Raw genomic sequence first — 25,317 nt, forward strand, 5'->3', positions numbered from 1 at the left:
CTAGGCCCTAGCCCTCCCTATCTTTGTATCTTTAACATTTATCTTTTTTTTTATGGCTTTTAGGTCTTACGTCATATTTAGAAAAGTTTTACTCACTCTGGGATATATATATATATATATATATATATATATATATATATATATATATGTATGTATGTATTTACCACTTTTTCCTATTAGTAACTATTTTTTCATATTTAACTTTTCTACTTAGAATTTATTTTGCTGTAAAGAGTGATGCGTAGGGGTCCAGATTTTCTTTTTCCAATTGGGTAGTGGTTGTCTCAGCCCTATTTACTTTAACCTTACTGATTGAAATGCTACTATGATCTCATTCCAGGTTCTCATTTGGGTCTGGCATCCACATAAATTGTTTTTTTAAAGGTAACTTAATCACTAGCTTTGTGTGTGTGTGTGGTAGGGAGAGTTGATAAACATATATTAATTGAGCATATTCTATTACCTTTTCTTAGTCTCTTTAGAAAGGTTACTGTCCAGAGTTGGAGTATTAGAGTCGTTAAGATTGCCAGGAGTGGGCTGAGGGGAGACTTAAATAAGCTCCTTGCACTGTACTAGGTGTGATGAGGTGGGAACAAAAGCGGTAGAACTAGTTTCTAATTGTGGATGTTTACTGCTGAATTGGAGGAGGATACACAAAGCCTTCCCTAATCAAAGTAGAAGTGTGTATGCCAGTGTCATGAGGGGATGGTACAGTGTTAACTTATATGGAACAGAGCATTCAAAAGGAAATTTGTTAATTGTGTAGTATACAGAAAAATATAAAAAATAATACATGGAAAAGGGAGAGTAGTAGTATGGGATGCAGTATTAGGGAAAAGCTTCATTTGTTATATTCCTGTTTATATTCTTAAATGTAATTTAAATAGGCCTCTTAGTCTGAGGTTTTAGTACATTGAAATGCTTGTTTATCCTGTCTTTTTATGTGAAATATTAAACTTGTAAAATTCAAATACATCTGTGCAGTGGTACCATGCTATTTTTTATTAATGGATTATTTTAGCCTCTAGATAAATAATTAGCTTTGCTAGCACTGTAAAAAACTTCATTCATAACTGGTTTTGACTTGTGTATATATTAATACAAATGTATGCTCAAGTGACTTATGGACAGGATTGGGACCAAAATCTAGGTGTTGTGCTTTAGCTCAGTGGTCTTGCATTAAGCTGCTTTGAGTTATATTGTTTCATATTGTGGACAGAAAACATCTTTGTACAATGTACATGCATGAGGAGTGTCCGGATGTTTGACTTTAATTCCTCTGAGTTTCTCTTATAGGACTGGTTGGACAATGGCCCAGAACAAGCTATTTAACAAGATCCTCAAAGCCCTGCAGTCTGACCGCCTTGCCCGATTGGCCAATGAAGGGGTAAGACTCCAGAAAATGGCCCCATGGTGTTCCCTCCCTAGTTTAGCCTTACTGGCTGACTAACTCGTTGTTCCCTTGCCACCTGCCCCAGTTATTAACAAGGTGGCCTTCATGTATTACCACTTCACTTACATCTTCTAGGCTTGCAATGAGCCAGTGCTGCGCCGTGTTGCTGTGGACAAGTGTGCGAGGAGAGTGCGGCAGGCTCTGGCAAGTGTGAGCTGGGACACCAAGCTGATCCAGTGGCTGCATACCACCCTGGTGGAGACGTTGAGTCTGCCCATGCTGGCCGCCTACCTAGATGCTTTGCAGACACTCAAAGGGAAGGTAAGGTTATGACTGGCATCTGCGCCTTGTCCTAGGTTGGCCAGCCTCTGCTGTAGGTTCAGAAAGTGGGGTTGGGCAAGGTCACTGCCTGGTCAGCCTGGAGGACATGACTGAAGCTAACAGGTTTGCTTTGCTATTAAAAATAGGAGACATGGTATCATTTTACGTTTTGTCTGGTGTAAACGTCTTTAGCCCTGCTGTCTCCAGGATGAAGTGTGAGGCCTGAAAACCAAAATGTACTTTTAGCCTCTCCAGCCCTGCAGCTTGTGGTTTGAGTCACCTCTGAGGTGAGGTGAGAAAAGAATTGAATTATCATGGGGAAGGTGAAGGGTTTACCAGGGAGACATGTTGAAAATGAGGACAGAAGCAGACTTAGGTGTTCACCGAGTACAGGGCTGTGGGGTGGGAAGATTTCCAGCACTGTCCACTCTAGGCTGTGCTCTCAGGAGTGGTTCCTCTACTGACAGACTCTTGTTTTCTTAGATTATCAAGTTCACAATGAATACTTTGGTTGTTTATCGCTAAATTTTTTTAAATTTATTTTTAATTTTTATTATTTAAGTATAGTTGAGATACAGTGTTTTATTACTTTCAGGTGTATAATATAGTGATTTGACAGTTCTCTACATTACTCCTTGCTCACCATAGTAAGCGTAGTCACCATCTATCACTAGATAATGTTATTACAATATTATTAACTGTTCCCTATGCTGTACTTTTCATCTCTGTGACATTATTAGAAGTTTGTATCTCTTAATCCTCTTCACTTATTTCACCCATCCCCCCAACCCTCTTTCTTCTGGCAACCACTAGTTTGTTCTTTGTATTTATGAATCTGTTTCTGTTTTTTAGTTTGTTTACTTGTTTTATTTTTTAGATTCCACATGGAAATGGAGTCATATGGTATTTGTCTTTCCTTGACTTACCTCACTTAGCATAATATCCTTTAGATCCATCCATGTTTTTGCAGATGGCATGATCTCATTCTTTTTTATGGTGGGAGTAGTATTCTATTGTGTATATAAACCACGTAATCTTTACCCATTCATCTATGGATGGACACTTGGTAGCTTCCGTATCTTGGCTATTATAAATAATGCTGCAGTGAACATAGAGTGCATATATCTTTTCAAATTAGTGTTTTCATTTTCTTTGGGTAAATGCCCAGTAGTGAATTACTGGATCAAAAGGTAATTCTATTTTTAATTTTTTGAGGAACCTCCATACTGTTTTCCCCAGTGGTTGCACCAATTTACATTCCCAGCAAGAGTGCACAAGGGTTCCCTTATTTCCACATCCTTGCTGGCACTTGTTATTTCTTATCTTTACTGGTATAAAGTGGTAACTCTTTGTGGTTTTGATTTGCATTTCTCTCTCTTTTTTTTAAAGATTTATTTATTTATTTATGATAGACATAGAGAGAGAGAGAGGCAGAGACACAGGAGGAGGGAGAAGCAGGCTCCATGCCGGGAGCCTGACGTGGGACTTGATCCTGGGACTCCAGGATCGCGCCCTGGGCCAAAGGCAGGCGCTAAACCGCTGAGCCACCCAGGGATCCCCTGATTTGCATTTCTCTTGTGGTTAGTGATGTTGAACATTTTTTTATGTGTCAGTTGGCGATCTATATGCCCTCTGGAAAAGTGTCTATTAGGTCCTCTGCCCATTTTTTAAATTGGATTATTTTGTTGTTAAGTGGCATAAGTTCTTAACATATTTTGGATATTAACTCCTTATCAGATATATCATTTGCAAATATCTTCTGCCATTCAAGAGATTGCCTTTTCATTTTGTTGATGGTTTCCTTTGCTGTGCAAGACCTTTTTATTTTGTGTAGTCCCAATAGTTTATTTTCCTTTTGTTTCCTTTGCCCTAGGGGCGTACCTGTAAATATGTTGCCTAAGACCAATGTCCAAGAGGTTACTGCCTATATTTTCTTTTAGGAGTTTTATGGTTTCAGATCTCACATTCAGGTCTATAATCCATTTTGAGTTTATTTTTGTGTATGGTATAAGAAAGTGGTCCAATTTCATTCTTTGGCATGTAGCTGTCCAGTTTTCCCAACATCATTTCTTTTTTTTTTTTTTTTTTTAAGATTTTATTTATACATTCATGAGAGACACAAAGAGAGAGGCAGAGACACAGGCAGAGGGAGAAGCAGACTCCACACAGGAAACCCGATGTGGGACTCGATCCTGGGATTCCAGGATCACGCCCTGAGCCCAAGGCAGACGCTCAACTGCTGAGCCACCCAGGCGGCCCTACCATTTCCTTATTAAAGAGGCTGTCTTCTCCCCATTCTTGTCTCCTTTGTCATAGATTAATTGACCGTGTAAGTGTAGGTTTGTTGCTGGGTTCTCCATTCTGTTCCATTGATCTATGTGTCTGTTTTTGTGTTAATACCATGGTGTTTGGATTATTATAGCTTTGTAGTATATCTTGAATTCTGGGACGTGATACCTCCAGCTTTGATGTTCTTTCTCAAGATTGCTTTGGCTATTTGTGGTCTTTTGTGGTTTTATTTATTTGTTAAAGATTTTGTTTATTTATTCATGAGAGAGGCAGAGACACAGGCAGAGGGAGAGGCAGGCTTCATGCAGGGAGCCTAATATGGGACTCGATTCTGGAACTCCAGGATCACGCCCTGGGCCAAAGGCAGGTGCTAAACCATTGAGCCACCTAGGCGTCCCTCTTTTGTGGTTTTATACAAATTTTAGGATTATTTGTTCTAGTTCTCTGAAAAATGCTATTGGGATTTTGATATGGATTGAGTTGAATCTATAGATTGCTTTTGGTAGTATGGACATTTAACAATGTTAAATTTGCTAATCCATAAGCATAGAATATCCATTTTCTTGTGTCATTTTTAATTTCTTTTTTTAATGTCTTAACAATTTTTAAAGTAAAGGTCTTTTACTTCCTTTTAATTGTACCTGTTGGATGGAAATGAAGGTGAATGGGATCATGCTCTTGGGCCAGCTACTTTCAGCATTAGAGCCATTGTGAAGGGAGCAGAGAGGGTATACACCCTAGCCTCTTAATTTTTTGTTGAGAGTGAATGCAGTGTTGGAAAGACCAGTGAGGCTTGGTTTACCAGCTCCAAGCAGAGAAGTTGGTATTGATTAATTATTTCTAAGTAGTCTGTATTGGCGGAAAGTGAGTTTCAAGACTTTGTTGTTTCAGAGTTGTACTCTGCTGCCAGATAAAAGCTTTTGAAGTCTAATTCAGATCAGATTCTCTTACTCAAGGTGTTGAGTGGCTTGTAGTTACAGAATAAGTTGCAAAGAATAAGCCCTACAGTCTTGCTTCTTTCTAGTGTCTAGTGTCTGATTAGAAAGCATTTTCCCCATGTTCTCTTGGAATTCTGCAGAGCACATCTCATTTCACATGCTGCATCTTCAGAGGAAAATTGCCTCTTGACTTTCTCCTCCTCTGTCAGATGGTTTGAATCAGCAGTGTGCGGTTTCTCTTTCTTTCTGGCACTTATTAATAGCCTCTTTTGTTATTTGTGTGTCTGTCTTCCTTACCCCTCATAGATTATAAGCCTGGTGCCTTGTAACAGCAGCTGTGGCATGAACATTTGTTTCCTGAATTAAGCTGAGGTAGTCTGATGATATATTCCCCCTTAATTTCTCAGGGAGAAATCGTTTTAGTCTTGTTCTTTTTAAAATAGTATTACTGTCCATTCTTGTCATTGCCTGGGCAGCTTATTTTCTTGTATTGTCTTTGAACTTTTTTTTTTTTTTTAATTTTTTATTTATTTATGATAGTCACAGAGAGAGAGAGGCAGAGACATAGGCAGAGGGAGAAGCAGGCTCCATGCACCGGGAGGCCTGATGTGGGATTCGATCCCGGGTCTCCAGGATCGCGCCCTGGGCCAAAGGCAGGCGCCAAACCGCTGCGCCACCCAGGGATCCCTGAACTTTTTGATATATAGCATTTTATTAGTTTCAGCTGTACAACATGACTTGATATTTGTATATATTCCAAAATGATCACCACAATGAGTCTAGTTAACATGTGTCATTGTGCATAGTTAACAAATTTTTTTCTTGTGATGAGAACTTTTAAGATCTATTCTCAGCAACTTTCAAATAGGCAGTACAGGGCAGCCTAGGTGGCTTAGTGGTTTAGCGCTGCCTTCGGCTCAGGTCGTGATCCTGGAGTCCCAGGATCGGGTCCTGAGTCGGGCTCCCTGCATGGAGCCTGCTTCTCCCTCTGCCTGTGTCTTTGCCTCTCTTTCTCTGTCTCTCATGAATAAATAAATAAAATAAAATCTTAAAAAAAATAGGCAATACAATATTAACTATAGTCACTATGCTGAATATCATATCTCCATGACTTACTTATTTTAAAATGGTAAGATTGTACCTTTGGATACCCTTGACCTAGTTTGTCCACCTCCAGTCCCCTGCCTCTGGCAGCCACCAATCTATTATCTATATCTGTGAGTTTGTTGCTGTTGTTTTATTTTTTTAGTTTAGATTCTACATATAAGTGAGATCATGCAGTGTCTTTCTGTGTCTAACTTATTTCACTTAGCATAATGCCCTCAGGATCCATACATGTTGTAGTAAATGTCAAGATTTCTTTTCAGTTTTATGACTGAATAATACTCCATTGTGTGTGTGTGTGTACATACACCCCATTTTCTTTATCCATTCAAATAACTTAGGTTGTTTTCATTTTTTGTCTATTATAAATAATGCTGCAATGAAAATGGGGATGGATGCATATATCTTTTTGAGTTCGTATTTTTATTTTCTTTGGGTAAATACCCAGAAGTAGAATTGCTGAATCATATTGTAGTTCTGTTTTTAATTTTTTGAGGAACTTGCATACTGTTTCCCATAGTGGCTGCACCAGTTTACATTCCCACCAAGAGTGCACAAGTGTTCCCTTATCTCGCATCCTTGCCAGCACTTGGTATTTCTTGTCTTTTTCCTAATAGCCATTCTAACAGAGGTAAGATGATTTCTCACTGTAGTTTTGATTGGCATTTACCTGATGATGAGTGATGTTGAGCATCTTTTCATGTGTCTGTGGGCTATCGGTATGTCATCTTTGGAAAAATGTCTATTCAGATCTTCATTTTGATTGGATTATTTTTTTTGCTGTTGAGTTGTAAGAGTTCTTTATATAATTTGGGTATTAACCCCTTATTGGATATTTGTAGATATCTTCTCCTGTTCAGTAGGTTGCCTTTTCATTTTGTTATGGTTTCCTTTGCTATGCAGAAGCTTTTTAGTTTGATGTAGTCCCAATAGTTTACTTTGCTTTTGTTGCCTTTGCTTTGGGTGTCTGATTCAAAAACTTATTACTAAGACAGATGTCAAGGAGCTTACTACCTATGTTTTCTTATAGAAATTTTATGGTTTCAGGTCTTATGTTGAAGTCTTTGATCCATTTTGAGTTAAGTTTTGTGTATGGTGTAAAGTACTGGTCCAGTTTCATTCTTTTGCATGTGACTGTTTAGTTTTCCCAACACCATTTATTTCGCCATTCTATATTCTTGGCTTCTCTATTATAAGTTAACTAACCATAGATGCCATATATGTGTTACTTTATTTCTGGGCTTTCTATTCTGTTCCATTGATCTATGTGTATGTATAAAAATACTCTTGATTACTGCAGGTTGTTAATATAGCCTGAAATCAGGGAGCGTGATGCCTCCAGATTTGTTCTTTCTCGTGCTTTGGATAATCAGGTTTTTTTTTGTGGTTCCATGCAAATCTTAATGTTATTTTATTTCTGTGAAAAATGCTATTGGAATTTTGATAGGTATGCATTGAATCTGCAGATTGCTTTGGGTAGTTTGGACATTTTTTTTTTTTTTTTAAAGATTCCATTTATTTGTTCATGAGAGACACAGAGAGATAGAGGCAGAGATACAGGCAGAGGGAGAAGCAGGCTCCATGCAGGGAGTCTGACATGGGACTTGATCCCGGGTCTCCAGGATCACACCCTGGGCTGAAGGCAGCACTAAACCGCTGAGCCACCCTGGCTGCCCAGTTTGGACATTTTTAACAGTATTTTTCCTTTTTTTTTTTAAAGATTTATTTATTTATTCATGAGAGACAGACACACAGAGAGAGGCAGAGACACAGAGGAAGAAGCAGGCTCCATTCAGGGAGCCTGATGCGGAACCCAATCCCGGGTCTCCAGGATCAAGCCCTGGGCCGAAGGCAGGTGCTAAACTGCTGAGCCACCCAGGGATCCCCAACAGTATTTTTCCAGTCCATAAGCACAGAATATCAGAATATCTTTCCATTATTTATGTTTTCTTCAGTTTCTTGCATTAATGTCTTGTATTTTTAATTGCATAGTTTTTCACTTCCTTGGTTAAGTTTATTCCTAGGTATTTTTTCTTTTTGATCCAGTTGTAAGAAGGATTGTCTTTTAAATTTCCCTTTCTGCTAGTTTGATACAAGTGTACAGAAATGCAACAGATTTTTATATATTGATTTTGTATCCTGCAACTTTGCTGAATTTGTTTATTAGTTCCAAAAGCTTTTTGGTCAGGTCTTTAGGATTTTCTCTATAGAATATGTCATCTGCAAATAGTGTCAGTTTTACTTCTTCCTTTCTAATTTGGATTCCTTTTATTTTTCTTGTCTAATTGCTCCAGCTAGGACTAATAGTACTACTGTGTTGCATAAAAGTGGTGAGAGTGGGCATCCTTATCTTGTTCCTGATCTTAGAGGAAAAGCTCTCAGATTTTCACTGTTGGGGATAGCATTAGCTATGGGCTGACTTTACAACCTGCATCACCATAGTACTTTTCATTCTCCACTTTCTCAGAATTTTTTTGCTTTTCTGAAGACTACCTTTTTTTTTTTTTTTGTATGATAGTCACAGAGAGAGAGAGAGAGAGAGAGGCAGAGACACAGGCAGAGGGAGAAGCAGGCTCCATGCACCGGGAGCCCGACGTGGGACTCGATCCCGGGTCTCCAGGATGGCGCCCTGGGCCAAAGGCAGGCGCCAAACCGCTGCGCCACCCAGGGATCCCTGAAGACTACCTTTAAACATTTGAAAATCTTTCCTTTCCCCTAGGTCACTTTGACCTTTTGTGGGTAATATGGAATTCACAGAAATATTTCTTCTTCCTTTTTTTTTCATAGAAATATTTCTTCTCAGTGTAAGCATCAGCATGTCCAAAACCTATACTTACACATCTATGAGGTCACGTTTTCTAGTAAAAAATAGGATATGGTATAAGTCACAGTACACACAGTACATAGGAAATATTATTTTGGGCACAAGAACAGATTTCTTTAAAGTGTCAAAGCTTGAAGGCAATACTCTAGAGGAAAATGCAGATTTTTAAAAAAAATTTATAAAATCAACTGATGTTCATTGAGGATATTAGAAAATACAGAAATCTAAAAAGAAAAAAGCTGTCCATAACTCCATAAAGATAACTATTAATATTTTGGCATATTTTCTAATAGCATTTTTTCTGAGTAGAGGTAATTTTTATGTTTTCTATTTTTCTTTAACATTTTAGCAAAGTTATTTCCCTATGTTATTACAGATTCTTTTAAATATTTTAAATTAACCTTAATACCTAGTTACATGGATAACTTGCTTAATCATTCTCTTATAGATATATTTAGGTTATTTTTTCTCCTTAATCATTATTGAGAATTAATTTGTCTTTTACACACACCCCTACCCGCCCCAAGCCCCATGTGTATATTTTTGATTTTTTTTTTTTAAAGATGTCATTTATTTATTCATAGAGACACAGAGAGAGAGGCAGAGACAGGCTGAGGGAGAAGCAGGCTCTATGCAGGGAGCCCAACGTGGGACTCGATCCACGGTCTCCAGGATCACGCCCTGGGCTGCAGGCGGCGCTAAACCACTGCGCCACCGGGGCTGCCCATTTTTGATATATTTTGTTAGGAAAAGTTCTGAGAAGTAGAATCCTTTGGGAAGGGGATAGCACTAAATTTAAGTCTCTTGATACATATCACCAGATTTCTTTCTAAAGGATTGTACCCATTTACCTTTAATGATGGGAGGCATACTTTTCAACTATCTCCTTATTTGTACTTTTGCCCCCAAGTAAAGTTTGAAAGGCTTAGTTGAAGTCTGTCTGTGACTCATAATGGGGTTCTTTCCTCCCACCCAATTCCTGCTAGTGGGTAGGTCTCCTGCTTCTCACTGGAAACATCTTTGCTTTTGCTTCTAGATCCCTACTTTGATTGACCGGATGCTTGTGTCATCTAACACAAAGACTGGGGCTGCAGGAGCTGAGGCCTTGTCCCTCTTGCTGAAGAGGCCCTGGGATCCTGCTGTGGGAGTGCTTTCTCATAACAAACCAGTAAGTCAGAGGAGCTCAGAATTTAACTATGGCCCATGAAATTTTTAGAATTCAGTCTCAGAACCTTAGTAAGAGGATAATAAATAACTTTTCCCATTAATAACTGGTTGTATATAGTGCTTTAGCATAGTTTCATAAGGAAATTAGCATTGTTTGGAATAAGAAAGGTATTGGGATGCTTAGGATTTTGTGGAGTAACACCTCTCTCTCACTGGTTCTCTGTTGGGGTTCTTCTTCCTTAGAGCAAACTCCCTGGCTCTCCTCTCATTCTCATTGCCTCCTCCGGGCCTTCTAGCTCCGTGTTTCCCACCTCACGCCGCCACCGCTTCTGGCAGTCTCAGCTGTCCTGCTTAGGCAAGGTATGTGTGGGAATAAGAGGAACTATCTCCTGGTTGGAGTAGAGTCTTGAAGGACTGAGGCGACGGAATGTGGGAGGGGGTCCAAATGGATGGACTTAAGTGTTGAGCATCCCCCCACTCTTTGTTTTTAATTTGAATGGTGCTTATCTAAAGTTGAAGGGATTTAGGGTAGGTTAAGGAGAATTGAGAGAAGATTAGAAACTTATCTCTGCTGGCATGGCTGGCACTTTCTTTCCTTTAGGTCATCCCTGTAGCCACCCATCTGCTGAACAATGGTAGTGGGGTCGGAGTTCTGCAGTGTCTCGAGCATATGATTGGGGCAGTGAGAAGCAAAGTATTGGAGGTGAGAGTGCCCTTGTTTCAATTCACTGTGGCATGCCCAGCATGCTGGGCTTGTTTTGCACCCAGCTATGTCCTCCTGTCTTACTGTCTTCTTTCTCTTCCCTCAAAGATTCACAGCCATTTCCCCCACAAACCTATTATCTTGATTGGTTGGAATACAGGAGCTTTGGTGGCCTGTCACGTAAGTAATTCCCATCTCATTTGGAAGTTGTCTTGGGATAGAATAATAGGCTATTGCTGCTGATTGCTACCATTAAGTCCTTTTTTATGTTCCAGACACTGTGGTAGATGATCTGCCTATATAAATGGCATTTTAAAGCATAAAAGACTAACTTTGTTTTCTAACTTTATTGTGGAAATTTTAAGCAGAAACCTAAAAGGAGAACAGATGTAAAATAAAGCCTATGGGCCCCTCACCCAGCTTTACCAGCAGTTAACTCATGGCCAGGTTTTTTCATCTTACCCCTGCCCACTTTCTCTCTCCTCTAATTATTTTGAAGAAAATCCCAAATAGGGCGCCTGGGTGGCTCAGTTGATGAAGCGTCTGCCTCTGCTTCAGGTCATGATTCCAGGGTCCTGGAATTAAGCCCTGAGTTGGGCTTCCTACTCAGTGGGGAGTCTGTGTCTCCCTCTCCCTTGCCCCTCCCCCTGCTCATGCTCTTTCTCTCTCTCATAAATAAATAAAGTCTTGAAAAATAAAATAAAATTGGAGTCTTAATAATAAAGAAAATCCCAAACATTTCATTTGTATATATTTCAGCATATATCTCTGAAAAAAAATATTCCTCTTCCACTCCCAAATGTATGTACTATTCTCCTACCTTAAAAAAAGATACTAGCAGGCATAAATTTTAATAGTTTTGGAATTTGATGTTGTATTCATATTCTGTTCCTTTCTAAGACCTCAAGGAACCTTTCTTAATTATTTTACATACATTTATATGTACATTAGTTTGCATAAGTGTTCCTGACCTGTCCAAAGCCCCTATTCTCAAGTGGATCAAGTAAGTGGAGCCTATACTGCTTCATGTGGTGTGGTTAAGTATGACATCTAGGGCCACTGGAGGAAGGAGGCTACCTCCCTCTACACCCTGGTCTTGGGAATAGCAGAATTCAGTCAGCAACTGCTCCAACAAATTTGGGGTGCCTAGGAGCTCACCATTAAATTAAAAAGGAATAGATTTTCTTCATTTAAGGGAGAAGAGCAACATTTGTGCTCTCCTGGTTGCATTTGCTATCACTGGAGAGAAAAGTGAATAGGAGGACTTAAGTATAGGAATTAATAGGATGGAAGCATTGAACTTCCCGTCCTGTGGTTCAGCCCTCTGCTGGGGTTCTCTCAGGGCTCCATCTTGTGTCTTATGATCTTACTGCTGCCACTGGCTGGTTCTCCTGGGGATTAGTACTGGGGAGGAAGAGATGGGGACTAGCTGATAAGTCTGGACCACCTCTGGACTCTGGGTATGGTGTAGCTACAGTAAAGTCATTTGACCTTTAGACAAACTATTGTATTATTTCTAGGTGTCAGTGATGGAGTATGTCACTGCGGTTGTCTGCCTTGGGTTTCCTTTACTTACCGTGGATGGTCCCAGAGGGGTAAGCATGGAGTGCAGCTGATTACTGGGTCAGTGGCTGGTGAGAATAAGGGGGGGTGTGCATTGCACAAATTGGTGCTTAATGACTATAGTTGCCCAGCTGACTCCCCTCAGCAGACTTGCCTGGTCAGTGCTCAGTGAATAGGAACTGGCTGATTATAAAAACTATACATGTTTCAGGATGTGGATGATCCCCTCTTGGATATGAAGACTCCAGTCCTCTTTGTCATTGGGCAGAATTCCTTACAGTGTCATCCTGAAGCCATGGAGGATTTCCGAGAGAAGATTCGGGCTGAGAACAGCTTGGTGGTGGTTGGGGGAGCTGATGATAATCTCAGGTGTGTAGCTTCCCCAGAACTGTGAGAGAGCCATATTGTAGTGTTGGAGGAATGCCTATTAAGTGGTAATATAATTAGATACTAAATCTTCTTTGAAAGGGGAAACCATTTTACATATTAAACTAATTCAGATTTCTAAAAAGTTGCAAAAACAGTACAAAAAATTCTTAGGTACCTTTAACTCAGATTTCCCAAATGTTAACATCTCACATAATCAGAGTATATTATCAAAATGAGGATATTAACATTGTATGATAGTATTGTCTAATCTACAGACACAGATACTATCAATTGCCCCACTAATGTCCTTTCTCTGTCCAGTATCCAATCCAGGATCACATGTTGTTATTAGTTGCCTTGTCTCCTTGAGTTTGGTAATATTCCTAGGTCTTTCATGATCTTGACATTTTGAAGACTTCTGGCCAGTTTTTTTGTAGGCTGTCTCTCAATTTAGGTTTTTGACTTTTTGTGTGTGTGTGTGTGTGTGTGTGTGTGTGTGTGATTAGGTTGAGCATAGCATTTTTGGCAGAAATGCCAGAAATGATAAGCCCTCAGTGAATCCTCCCTGGGGATACATGTTGTTGATATGTCTTATCACTGGTGTTATGTGTGAAGGTGGCATCTTCCAGGTTTCTCCATTGTCAAGTTACTATATCTCCGTTTGCAGTTAGTAGTTACTCTGTGGGAAGGAGATAATTTGAAATAGTGAATGCAGTTTTGGTCATTGTGCTTTCACTGGAGTAGGCATTTCTTTATATTTTGTATCTTACTGAAGATGTATATGAACATAGGTTTCATTTGTATTAAACATCCTTTTATATATTATGGAATAAAAACAGCTGGAGTTTAGAATGGGCATCTTAGGTCATTGAGATGGCTGCTGGCTCCTTACAAGACGGGCTGCCTGTAGGGTCTTTAATGATGATTTCGTGAAATGTACTGAAAAATAGGTGGTGACATTTGTTGGCTTCCTTTTTTAAAAAAGATTTTGTTTATTTATTTGACAGAGAGCAAGCAGAGAGAGTGGCAGGCAGAGAGAGGGAGAGGGGGAGAAAGCAGGCTCCCTGCTGGCAAGGACTCTGATGTAGGACTCAATCCCAGGATCATGGGATCATTTGACCAGAGCGAAGGCAGATGCTTAACCCGCTGAGCCACCCGGGCACCTGGGCTTCGTGGTTTTTTTGTTTGTTTTGTTTTGTTTTGTTTTGTTTTGTTTTGTTTTGTTTTAATATGCTCAATCTTAGAGCTTAATTTCATTTGTGTGCTTTAGCTAGTGAGCTTAAAGCAAGTACCTGCTCCTACCTATCTTGTCAGTTTCTTAGCCAAAGATGTTTAGAGAAGTCCTGGTTTTTGTTATTTGGCCATTTTTTTGTGGGCCTAGAATCTAATTCTTCGGTGTTCAAGGCAATATTTTTTTGTAAATACATTGTCTTTGTTGGTTATTCAGACATTCTTATCTATAGGATAGATATGTGTGTGTTCGTGTGTGTGTGTGTGTAGTGTGTGTGTGTGTGTGTTGCGTGGCAGTGAGGGAACATGAGAGGTTAGAATACCTTAGTGGGAGTTATAGTGTGAGGCTTCTTATGAAACGTGATTGCAAGGTGCGTGGGTATTGTCCTGAGAATTAGGAGACCTCGATTTAGTCTTTAGTTTGGTTTTATGAGCTGACTACGTGTGTACTTGCTTTGCTAAGAACCATGCTAAAAACTGCTTAACTTCTGGGACTTGCTGGCCTCATCTGTAAGATGAGGATGCTATACAATGTCAGAGGCCAACAGCTAGTAAATTGGGGTCTCAGAATTTGGAAGCTCAGAATGTTTTTCTCTACCCTGTCACTTGGGGCCCTGTTTTTTTCTCTGCTGAGACCCACTGCCACCCCCCTGTCAGAAGCCAGAGGTTTTAGGGACTCTTGGGTGACTTAGCAGTTCAGTGTCTGCCTTCAGCCCAGGGCATGAACCTGGAGTTCCGGGCCCCAATCCCACATCAGGCTCCCTGCATGGATCCTGCTTCTCCCTCTGCCTAGGTCTCTGCCTAGGTCTCTGCCTCTCTCTCTCTTTGTGTCTCTCATGAATAAATAAATAAAATCTTAAAAAAAAAAAAAAAAAAAAAAGCCAGGGGTTTTAAAAATAGCTTCCAAAGAGGGGAGTGCAGCCATCTATGGCCAGTTACTGTTATCTCTTTAGAACTAACCTGTGGGGATCCCTGGGTGGCGCAGCGGTTTGGCGCCTGCCTTTGGCCCAGGGCGTGATCCTGGAGATCCGGGATCGAATCCCACGTCGGGCTCCCGGTGCATGGAGCCTGCTTCTCCCTCTGCCTGTGTCTCTGCCTCTCTTTCTCTCACTGTGTGCCTATCACAAATAAATAAAAATTAAAAAAAAAAAAAAAAAAAAAAAAAAAGAACTAACCTGTGACCACCTCTCCTCTTCTACTGATCTCATTACATATATTATTTTTGTAATCCCCACAAGTCAATGAGTGAGGTGTTATGATTCCCCATTTTTCAGATGTGGAAGCTAAGGTTCAGAGAGGTGGTGATACCTGCTAGAGGGCTAACATAGTCCTCCTTCCTGGGCCCAGGAAGAGAAGAAGAAACACAGAAGAGAAATCCATTCTTGCTCCCGTATTATGCCATGGAATGTTTAAGTATTTCTTCCTCTCTGTCTTTTAGAATAAGCAAAGCAAAGAAGAAATCAGAGGGGCTGACTCAGAGCATGGTGGACAGATGTATTCAGGTACACAGTTGTTTTATTTTATTTTATTTTATTTTATTTTATTTTATTTATTTATTTATTTATTCACAGTTGTTTTAATGTGTTTTTCTCAGTGAGGCTTGCCTTTCTGTAGCCTTTTAGCCTTGATCTCATTGGCCAATTTCTTTGGCTCTGAAGGGTGTGGGAGTATCCAGTGGGGCTTCTGGTAGAACTAAATCAAGCAAAGAAAAGGAGAAAGGGAGGGGAAGAAAGGGAAAGCTGTATGTAGCATCAGCAGAGCAGGGGTTTATTGGAGGAGTGGGGGAACACACTACCCCAGTGTGCCACCCCATAGAGGTGTCAGGGTGCAGGGTACTGCTGGTCTTTGGCTGAGGCTGGGGTTTGTGCCTGGCTCTGTGTGCATGGAGAGGGATCGGCACACCCGATGCCAAAGCTGGGGTTAATTGAATTGAGTTGAGCTTGTCGGGGAGGTTCCTGTTCCCTAGACTGAGGACTTAGCAGTCTGGGCCTCTCTTTACACTAGGATGAGATCGTGGACTTTCTGACTGGAGTGCTGACTCGCGCCGAGGGGCATATGGGCTCTGAGCCTCGGGATCAGGATGCTGAGAAGAAGAAGAAGCCTCGGGATGCAGCCCGCAGAGACTTGGGCTTTGAGGTCCCTGAGCGGGGCAGTCGGCCTGCCTCACCAGCTGCCAAGCTGCCTGCCTCACCCTCAGGCTCAGAGGTGATGCAGGCAGGGAGGGAGCACTTTTGCTAGGGAAGTTAGCTGTGGAGTTGATTCCTTCACTTGCTAGGGATGCTTGTCTGCCTTCCCAGTGCTGTAGTACTTTGAGTTCTAGTGGGGAGGATTTCTGACCAGGGAATTCCAGGGGGACGTGATAATTGGTGGTCAAATCCAAATATCTGGCTCAGCTCTTATCCTTCTCACCCTACCCAGGATCTTTCCAGTGTATCTAGCAGCCCCACCTCAAGTCCCAAGACCAAAGTGACCACAGTGACCTCTGCCCAGAAGTCCAGTCAGATTGGGAGCTCTCAGCTCCTGAAGAGACATGTGCAGCGGACGGAAGCTGTGCTGACCCACAAACAAGCCCAAGGTATAGGCTCCTTGGCCCAGGGGCCCCTCAGTTTATCTTTTAGAGTGATGTCATGTGGTATTTGGAAAGTATTGGCATCTGTAGCTTCTTCCAGGACCATGGGAGAGGCACCCTTTCCCACATTTCTGTCCAGACAAAATTAGGTTGCAATGAATACCAAGGATTGTTTTCAAGGGTAAGACATCACAAAAGGTCTGTGCATTAGTGGAGCTGTATAGTTCCACTAATTATAGCTTTGCTTTGGTGTTCTGGGGAAGTTTGGTTTTATGAGCTGACTACGTGTGTACTTGCCTCAATTTTTTTTTTTTTCTGACTCCCAATTAGGGAAGCTACTTCTGTTCTAGGCCCTGCCTAGCCACTCCTGCAGTCAGGGCACTATTCAGGTCATGTGGAGAAGGTGATTAGCTTTATTCCTCAGATTCCAGGGCAACTCAGCTGGCATCATGCCCTTTCTTTGTTGTGCCCTTGAAGAGTTAAGGTTCCCACACTGGGACTTTCCGTGAAGTTTGTTGGGGTTTCTCCAGATAGGCTTTAGATTAGTCTGGGAAATGTTTGTATGGTTGAGATCAGAGTCTGGAAAACAGTGTGCTACTGAAGCTATAGAAAAGGGAGTTTTGTGAGCAAGGAAAAAGGAAACCATAGCTCTTCCTCTGCCCCCACTTAGGTCCAGTTGGGCAGCCCCAAGGTAAGGCCTTTTGGGCATTGTGTTTGGTGATGTATCCAGGAGCATGCAGCATCGGAAGTCTCAGGAACTTGGAAAGAGGTAGCACAAGAGCTGGCTGTCAAGTAGAAATATGCAGAGGTGACAGCAAGCTGATCTCACTTCCCCTGTGTTTCTTTCAGTGGAGCCAAAGGGTCAGGACTTAAACTCAGGCCTGTTATGAGGATGTCCTTAAGAGTGGTGCTAACAGGGAACATGTGTGAGTGGATCGTTGAAGGCAAAAAAAAAAAAAAAAGCAGGCTGCTAGGGTCCACGTGGGTGGTCTGTGACCTGATCTTCTTAAGCGGTGGCCAGAGCCAAGTTTAGGGTGGGTGATGTTCCAAGAGGCTTTTGATGAACAGAGAGTCAGTAGTCTGCTTGCTTCTGGAGGGGATAATTAGTTGTAAATCTAAGGAATTCTGGAAGGCTGATTGGTGATCTGGGTTAGAAATGGGACCCGGAGTATCATGGCACAGAGCAGCAGCCATAACGCCCTGGCTTTTGTAGGGCTCATAGGCAAGAGGGAATGATTATAGCTAACTTTTACGGAGCCCTGACTACCTGCCATGCCTGTTTAAAAAAGTTTTCTTGGCACTTGAGTTGCTGTTGTTCATTGAGTCTTGGCAACGGCCCCATGAGCAGGTACATTTATTATTTTCAGTTTATACATGATTCCATGGAGCTGCTAGGAGTCAGGTTTCAAACCCATACAGTAATTCTGGAAAAAGCCCTTGTTGACCATTTCCTAGAACATTTTCATGTCTTTTTCTTATTCCCTTTCCTTTTCTCCTTTCTCTGGCTGGCTATGATTCTGTAATTCTTTCTGATTCATTCCAGCACAGTTTGCTGCTTTTCTGAAACAAAATATGCTGGTGAGGAAAGCTCTTCCTCCCGGCACCTCCTCCTGTCTCTTTGGTGAGTATTGCTCTTCCTCTCATCTTTTCACGCTCTACTCTCTGCTTCTCTCCACTTCTTCCTTGTTTTCTTCCTCATCCTGCCTCTCATTTGTCTCTGGTTTCCTGCTGTTCTTTTCTCTTTTCCTTTTTCTGTCTTCTGATTCTTTTCTTGGCTGACTCCTTTTGCTTACTCCTCCATAGTATTTGCTTTTTCTCCATACTTTGTTTGCCTCTCATGGTTTTTCCTTTTTTGTCTCCTGTGGCTCTTGACTCTGCTTCTCCTGTATGTGCCTGTGGCCTATTGCCTGTGAACCTGAGTTTCCTTGTGTGTTTTTCTCCCTGTGCCTCTGGTTTCCTGCTTCCATCCTGGCCGCTACAAGCACACCAGCCACTTATCAGCATAAAACCTGTAGCTCCTTTCCCTTTTACCTGCCTTCCTATTCTGATTTTAGTCAGTGCATTTATTCCCTAAGCGATTCTTTTAGCTGGTTATACCCTGTGGCCTGGAGTAGCTCTCTGTGGCCCAGGCCAGGAGCCCCATCCCTGCCTGCCATCCTCATAGGACTATTGTTTTCCTCCCCACCCTACCCCTGATTGCCTATGCTAAAAAGAGGGCCTATGGTGGGCTTCTGGTTTTATTTTTATTTTTTAATTTTTTAATTTTTTTTTATTTATTTATGATAGTCACAGAGAAAGAGAGAGAGGCAGAGACATAGGTAGAGAGAGAAGCAGGCTCCATGCACCGGGAGCCCGATGTGGGATTCGATCCCGGGTCTCCAGGATCGCGCCCTGGGCCAAAGGCAGGCGCCAAACCGCTGCGCCACCCAGGGATCCCTGGGCTTCTGGTTTTAAAGAGAAGGGAATCTCTAAGGAAGCCTGAAGGATAACTTCAGATTCCGAGAGGCTTGGTCATGTGCAAGATGAGTATGTTTGATTCTGTGGAGGGGGAAGGCTATGTGTGAACAGTTGGCCTTTCTCTGTACTAGTACAAATGACCTGCGGACTACTTGTGACATGGGCCATTGTTGCCCTGTTGCTTTTGGGCAGGAGCAGTAAAGTTGTCTTGGCTAAGATGCTCCTTTACCTAGTAGCTACTCAAAGCCAGTGTCAATTCCTGGCAATAATTCTTCTTGTTGCCTTCATTTGGCAACCAAACACTCAACCTTGGGCTCTTAGGACAGAGTAGGACTCTGAGAGCCTGTGAAAATCTCCTCTGTAGAGAGGACTGGGTAGTGTGCTCCTCTACTACTGCTTTGTGGGATGTTTCCTGTACCCCAGCTATGTGATGTGGGGTGGGCCTGAAACAGGAAAATTACCACATTGAGTCCAGGAAGCATGGCTTAGGTCCCTTGTAGTGAGTCCTCTGTTGTTTGGCCTTTGGTAGGCAGGGTTAAGGTATCTTCTCCTTTCTTTTTGTTCCCACCAACTCAGAGCCCCCTACCTTCTGTCTCCAGAACAGGATAAGGGATGGGGATGGGGCTATCCTCTGAAAGGGCAAGGTGGCCTTGTACCACAGGTGGGACCTGAGTGAGGTGGGATTGAAGCATTGGCAGTTGCCTTTGAAGTGTGATTTTGTGTGTGACACACAGACATGCCCATGCTGGTGCTGTCAGTGTCTCTCGGGCTTTTTTGGATTGTGGAAGACCTTACCGCAGGTCCATCTCTTAGTTCCCATTTCATCAGAACAAACGGAAGAGGCAGAGAAAGAAGATCTTAGGGTCCAACTGAAGCGCCATCATCCCTCCAGTCCTCTTCCTGGCAGTAAGACCTCCAAGCGACCGAAGATTAAGGTATCCCTTATCTCCCAAGGGGACACAGCTGGAGGGCCTTGTACTCCTTCCCAAGGAGGAGTTCCAGAAGGTGAGTTTTTCTTGGCCTGTTTAAAAAAACTGAGCTGTCTCAAACCACATAACATTACTCTCTTGGTGACTACTTGCTGTACAACTAAGCCTCTGCTTCAGTGTAAGATGTGCCTGGAGCAGAGAGGACATGCGGTAGCACGTGGGACAGACATGGACAGTGACCTGATCTAAGCTAGGATCGGGGAGGCAGAACGAGGATCAGAGGGAGCTCAGGGGTCATTCAAAGTATCATTATATTTTGTTCTTTACCAGTTTCAGTTAAAGATAAGAAAATATTCCAAGGATGCCTGGCTGGCTCAGTTGGTAGGGCATGTGACTCCCAATCTCAGGGTTGTGAGTTTGAGCCCCTGTTGGGTATAGAGATTATTTAAAAATAAAATCTTAAAGTAAATAAATAAAATATACCAGAAAGTTTAAAAAATAGAAGAAAAATAGAACTCTCAACTCTCCCTATTCTACTGTACTTGATCTTCATTTTTCTTTGACCAATCTTTGTCCATAATATTTTGCATTTAGCCTAGGTTGTGAAACTCTGAATAGTAGGGGCCAGCCAGGACTGACTGGTGACCTTGGTGTTTTCTGTTTTGCAGCTGTGGGAGGGAAGCCCATCACCATGACGCTGGGGCAGGCTTCAGCTGGGGCCAAAGAGCTCACAGGGCTTCTCACCACCACCAAGTGAGTCTATTTCTTGGCCTCTCTGGCTCTGTTCCTTTCTTTCTCTTCACCTTTTTCCTGGTTGATTTAGTGCTTGGAAAGATGGTGGAGGTTGGATTTTGTCAGTTTGGAAATATGACTTCTTTCTTAGTGGGATCTTTGTCTTTTTTAGGGGGTTAGCTCAGAGGTTTGTTTTGTTTTGTTTGTTTTTTTATTTAAAGTTTGCAGAGCATCCCATAGCTATTGCTTCAAGGTTTGGTTTGAAGTTTTAACTTAAGGCCTGACTTTCAGAAGGACTAGAGACTGAATTCAGAAGGTGGGACAAGGAAACTCTGGGTTCTAGTGTTCATTACTATAAGCGTTGCTGGGCCCCACTCTGAACCCTTCCTATGTTGTCAGGGTCTGTTGCCCTCTAACCTTTGGATAATAGAGCTCCTGTTTTTGTCTCCAGGTCAAGTGCTTCTGAAGGGGGAGTCTCAGCCAGCCCAGCCTCCTCAGTGTCCAGCAGCACAGCACCTGGTGCCTTGCACACACTCCAGAGCCGTCTGGTGGCCACCTCTCCTGGCAGCTCCCTCCCAGGTATCTGGTAGCTCAGCATTCTGAGCCTCCCAGCAAAGTGTCTTTTGGGTTGCTGCTGGAGGTGGTCCTGGGAAAGCAGCTGAATCTAAAGAATGTTCCCCTGAGTTGGCAGGCTTTCATAGAGGCTTGATGTGAAGCTGGAATTAACTTTGAGGTGGGGGAGTTCTTGGTTTTAATATTCACAGCGAGTATATACCCCAGTCTGCAGGTAGTATCTCTTGTACTATAAGGAAGAGAAATAGCTGGTGGGAGATGTGTGTATTGTGTTCATTGTGGTGTTTTTAAACATATCTGATTGCAGAAAACTGGGGATTGTGGTGTACTAGCATTAATAAAACATAAACCGAGGCACCTTTCTGCCTCTGCTTGTCTCCTTGCTTTCACCACCTCACCCTACATATGATGGCTGATTACCTGAGCCCAGAAGGGCCAAGGCTCTGGAGGTGTCCTCTTTTAGGAGGACCTCCCTCTTTGCTTTGTGGCCTCTCGACTGTGTAGTGAAATGAAATCAGATATTTGGAATTCTTTTGGCTTAAGAAGCTGTCCTTTTCCCTGGAAAGGATGGAATTTAGATTTCTGAAAAGTGGGGTTCAAGCTCTCTTCGGTTTTCCTAAAACTGTCTAAAACATAAGACAGGTGGTTTGGAGCAGGTGGGGATATGTGGAGCAAACCCAAGGCAGTGTGTCTAGCAGAATACTTTTCTTCATGAGGGCATGCAGTGTGCATGCCCAGGGAGCCCTTCCTGGCATCTTTCCGAGAGCACTGGGGATGTCCCAGGAAAAGAGCAGTGGTACTTTAGTTGGCTGTGGAGGGTGGCTGAGTATGGCTGCTCTTGGGATAAGAGATTGAGCCTGTGCTGACATGTGTTATATCCTCTCCTAGGGGCCGCATCAGCCAGCAGCCTCCTTCAAGGCCTCAGCTTCAGCTTGCAGGATATCAGCAGCAAGACCTCTGGCCTCCCAGCAAACCCTTCCCCAGGGCCAGCTCCACAGGTGCACACCTTCCTCCCATGGGTCTGTGCAGGTGTTAGGAGGAGGCCTTCTCAGTTTAATTGGATTTGGCAGGGAAACTGGGTCTGGAGTCTGGGTCAAGACAGCCAGCCTTCTGACTTCACCCCCAAGAGCTACCAAAGGTTAAGGCTCCATCACTACTGTGTGACCTTGGGGAAGTTTTTTGACTTCTCTGTATCTTTATTTCCTTGAATATGTAAAATTAGGGTAATAACAGTATTTCCAAGGTTGTTTTGAGGATTAAGTAAGATAGTATATAGAAAATGTGTGAAAGACTACCTTGCAAGTAGTAGGTGCACAGTATAGGATAGCCTTTAATGCTATGGGCCCTCCACACTTGAATGTTGCTGTTAGGCAATAGCTTCTGATCACCTGGGCTTGTGTGTCCCACAGGCCACCAGCGTGAAGTTGCCCACCCCCATGCAGAGCCTGGGTGCCATCACCACGGGCACCAGCACCATTGTCCGTACCATTCCTGTGGCCACCACTCTCTCCTCCTTGGGAGCCACTCCTGGTGGGAAGCCCACAGCTATCCACCAGCTGCTGACCAATGGGGGCCTTGCTAAGTTGGCAAGCAGCCTCCCCGGCCTGGCTCAGATCTCTAACCAAGCATCAGGTGAGTCTCTCATGACAGCTGTGGGACTCTTAAATATGGGTCTTTCCCTAGGACCTTCCCATCTTATGTGAACAAGACATGTTGTTGAACCCAACTCAGCAGGGTCCTGGTGTTGACCTCAAAGATTCGGCTGTGTAGGTCCATGCCCCAGAGAGGTTGGAAGGACACAGCTATTTCCTGTTGCCTTTTGGACTGACTGATAATGTGGAGCTGACCCAGCCGGGGAGGATACTGAGGCGGGAAGCCAAGGGGTGGGGTGTGATGTGAAGAAATTCTGTAGGAGAAGAAAGTGGAGGCTATGACTAAAACCCTTTCTTCCCCCTCTCTCTGTCAGGGTTGAAGGTCCCTACCACCATTACTCTGACACTGCGTGGCCAACCGAGCCGAATCACTACGCTGAGCCCCATGGGCTCGGGAGCAGCCCCAACAGAAGAGCCCAGCTCCCAGGCTCTGCCCTCCAGCTCACAGGTGAGTCTGCCTGGGAGACTGAGGACATGGGCTCCAATGTTGGGAAATTTGGGGGCCAGCCACCTGGCCAATTGGAGGAGCTGCTGGTGCACTGGACTTGTAGGCGTATCAAATTCAGATATAGACCTGGGGCCTTGTAGCTTTGTGACTTTGAGCAAGCCATGGACCTCTTTGGGTCTCTTCTTCCAAAGCACTCCCTGGGTTGTTGAGAGGGATTAAATATGTAACTGTGTTCGGAGGTGTAGGGGTGCTCAGGATTTCAGTTTTGTTTGCTTTCCCTCTCCATTCCTTTTCTCTTCCATTCTTGGCTTCATCAGTCAGAGGTTGGCGAGGCTAGTTAGTTCATTACAGCCTTTCTTTGACCAGCTGTCCAACATTGTGCTATTCTAGCCATTGGCATTTACTACCATCTCTGTAGAACATGCTAGGTTTCTATCATTCTTAACCACAGAGACCACCAGTTCCTTGTAGCTGATCTGATTTCCATTGTGACCTTTTCATGTAAAATGTTTCTTATCTTAAAGGGTGAACTGAGAGCCACCCCAAGATGAGAGGTAAGAGAAAAAGAGTTGGGAGTCCAGTTGGGTGTGCTTTCCTTAACTATGCAGTTTCAGCCCTGGTCTTCCCTCGTGGGGGTGAGGGTGCTGTGCAGGCTACTGTGACTGAAGGCCTGGTTCTGTTCCCATCACTGCCACCACACCAGTCCTGTTTGTGAGCTGAGGGATGGGCTCCTTACTGACACGTGACAGCTCCCAGCTGTTCCAGACCATCTTCTGGCTCCTCCTCTTTAGAGGAGAATGCAGAGATTGTTCCCTGGCTCTCATTGGGATCATAGTTAGCTCTCCCTACATTTTTTGGAGAAAAGTGGAGGTGTTTTTCTTTATTTACTGTTAATTTTTTTTCTATTACAAAAGTGATTGTACTTATTCTAAATACTTCAAACATTAATGAAATAACATAATTTAGTAAGGGAAAATTTCCCATGATATCGCTCCTAGAGATGATGTACACTATTAATAGTTTGATTTGCATTCTTCTAGATTTTTCTTGCTATTCAAAGTATGCTATTTTACTGGTTTTCTGTTTTGTTTGTATGGTGGTTTTGTTTTGTGTGTTTTTTGTTTTGTTTTGTTTGTTTTTTTTACAAAAATGGGATCACAGAATGTGGACTATTTTGTAACTAGCCTTTGTTTACAACACTTGTTGTGACATGTTTCCCTGTGAGTTACATAGTCACCTATCTTCTTCTTGTCAGTAGCTGCCTCCTGTTTCACTGGGTGGATGTATGAGAGCGTATTTCACCATCTCTTGTTAGATAGAGAGTTAGGCTGTTTTGCTTTTGACACAGAAAATAATGGTTCAGTGAACATCCTTGTTTCTGAACGATTTCTACAGTCTAGAGACTAGTAAGTGGAGGGTACGTGAATCTGACATCTGGCTACTTGCTGGCTCATTGACCTTCAGAGGTTCTGCTGGTTTACAGTTGAAGCCACAATGATGATAATACCTATTTTTTTATGTCTTTGTTAGTTATGGAAATCAGTATTTTAAATTTTATTAATTTGATGGATGAAAAATGAAATTGTTTAAATGTGTATTTTCCTGATTACTTATGAGTTTGTATGTCTTTTATGAATTGCTTATCATATTCTGTCTCTACTTTCATTTATAGCAACTTTATACATTCAGATGTTAATCTTTTATCTATTACACAAGTTGTGTATTATACTTTAGTCAACTGCTTATCTTTTTTCTTTTTTCTTTCTATTGAAGTATTAAGAGCTTATCTTTGATACTTGTTCTATACATTAAAATTTTTTATGTATTAAATCTTCAAATCTATCCCTTTATAGCTTCAAGTTTTTGTGTCTTAAGAAAGCTCTTCCCTGGGACGCCTGGGTGGCTCAGCAGTTGAGTGTCTGCTTTTGGCTCAGGGCGTGATCCCAGGGTCTAGGATCAAGTCCCGCATTGGGCTCCCTGCAAGCAGCCTGCTTCTCGCTCTCCCTATGTCTCTGCCTCTCTCTGTTTGTCTCTCATGAATAAATAAATAAAATCT

The 25,317-nt window shown here is 42.5% G+C and overlaps 1 protein-coding gene across 11 annotated transcripts in view; it reads left to right on the forward strand.

Moving 5' to 3' along the window:
- Positions 1-25,317, forward strand: part of KANSL3 (KAT8 regulatory NSL complex subunit 3) — a 43,817-nt gene that overhangs the window by 12,438 nt on the left and 6,062 nt on the right. For 7 of the 11 annotated variants that reach the window (XM_038551139.1, XM_038551138.1, XM_038551141.1 and 4 more), the window contains 18 exons: positions 1,297-1,387; positions 1,529-1,714; positions 9,906-10,037; positions 10,280-10,396; positions 10,638-10,739; positions 10,848-10,919; positions 12,260-12,334; positions 12,514-12,671; positions 15,340-15,403; positions 15,906-16,106; positions 16,320-16,476; positions 18,014-18,091; positions 19,741-19,932; positions 20,525-20,609; positions 21,040-21,167; positions 22,050-22,159; positions 22,571-22,793; positions 23,128-23,261. In XM_038551139.1, the coding sequence (XP_038407067.1) occupies positions 1,297-1,387; positions 1,529-1,714; positions 9,906-10,037; positions 10,280-10,396; positions 10,638-10,739; positions 10,848-10,919; positions 12,260-12,334; positions 12,514-12,671; positions 15,340-15,403; positions 15,906-16,106; positions 16,320-16,476; positions 18,014-18,091; positions 19,741-19,932; positions 20,525-20,609; positions 21,040-21,167; positions 22,050-22,159; positions 22,571-22,793; positions 23,128-23,261 (2,305 nt within the window). Of the gene's footprint in view, positions 1-340; positions 385-1,296; positions 1,388-1,528; positions 1,715-9,905; positions 10,038-10,279; positions 10,397-10,637; positions 10,740-10,847; positions 10,920-12,259; positions 12,335-12,513; positions 12,672-15,339; positions 15,404-15,905; positions 16,107-16,319; positions 16,477-18,013; positions 18,092-19,740; positions 19,933-20,524; positions 20,610-21,039; positions 21,168-22,049; positions 22,160-22,570; positions 22,794-23,127; positions 23,262-23,785; positions 23,816-25,317 lie in introns of all 11 variants that reach the window. The other 4 variants (XM_038551147.1, XM_038551148.1, XR_005365798.1 and 1 more) reach the window with 3 other exon arrangements.

This window comes from Canis lupus, chromosome 10, assembly GCF_011100685.1.
Source record: "Canis lupus familiaris isolate Mischka breed German Shepherd chromosome 10, alternate assembly UU_Cfam_GSD_1.0, whole genome shotgun sequence".
Taxonomy (NCBI): Eukaryota; Metazoa; Chordata; class Mammalia; order Carnivora; family Canidae; genus Canis; species Canis lupus.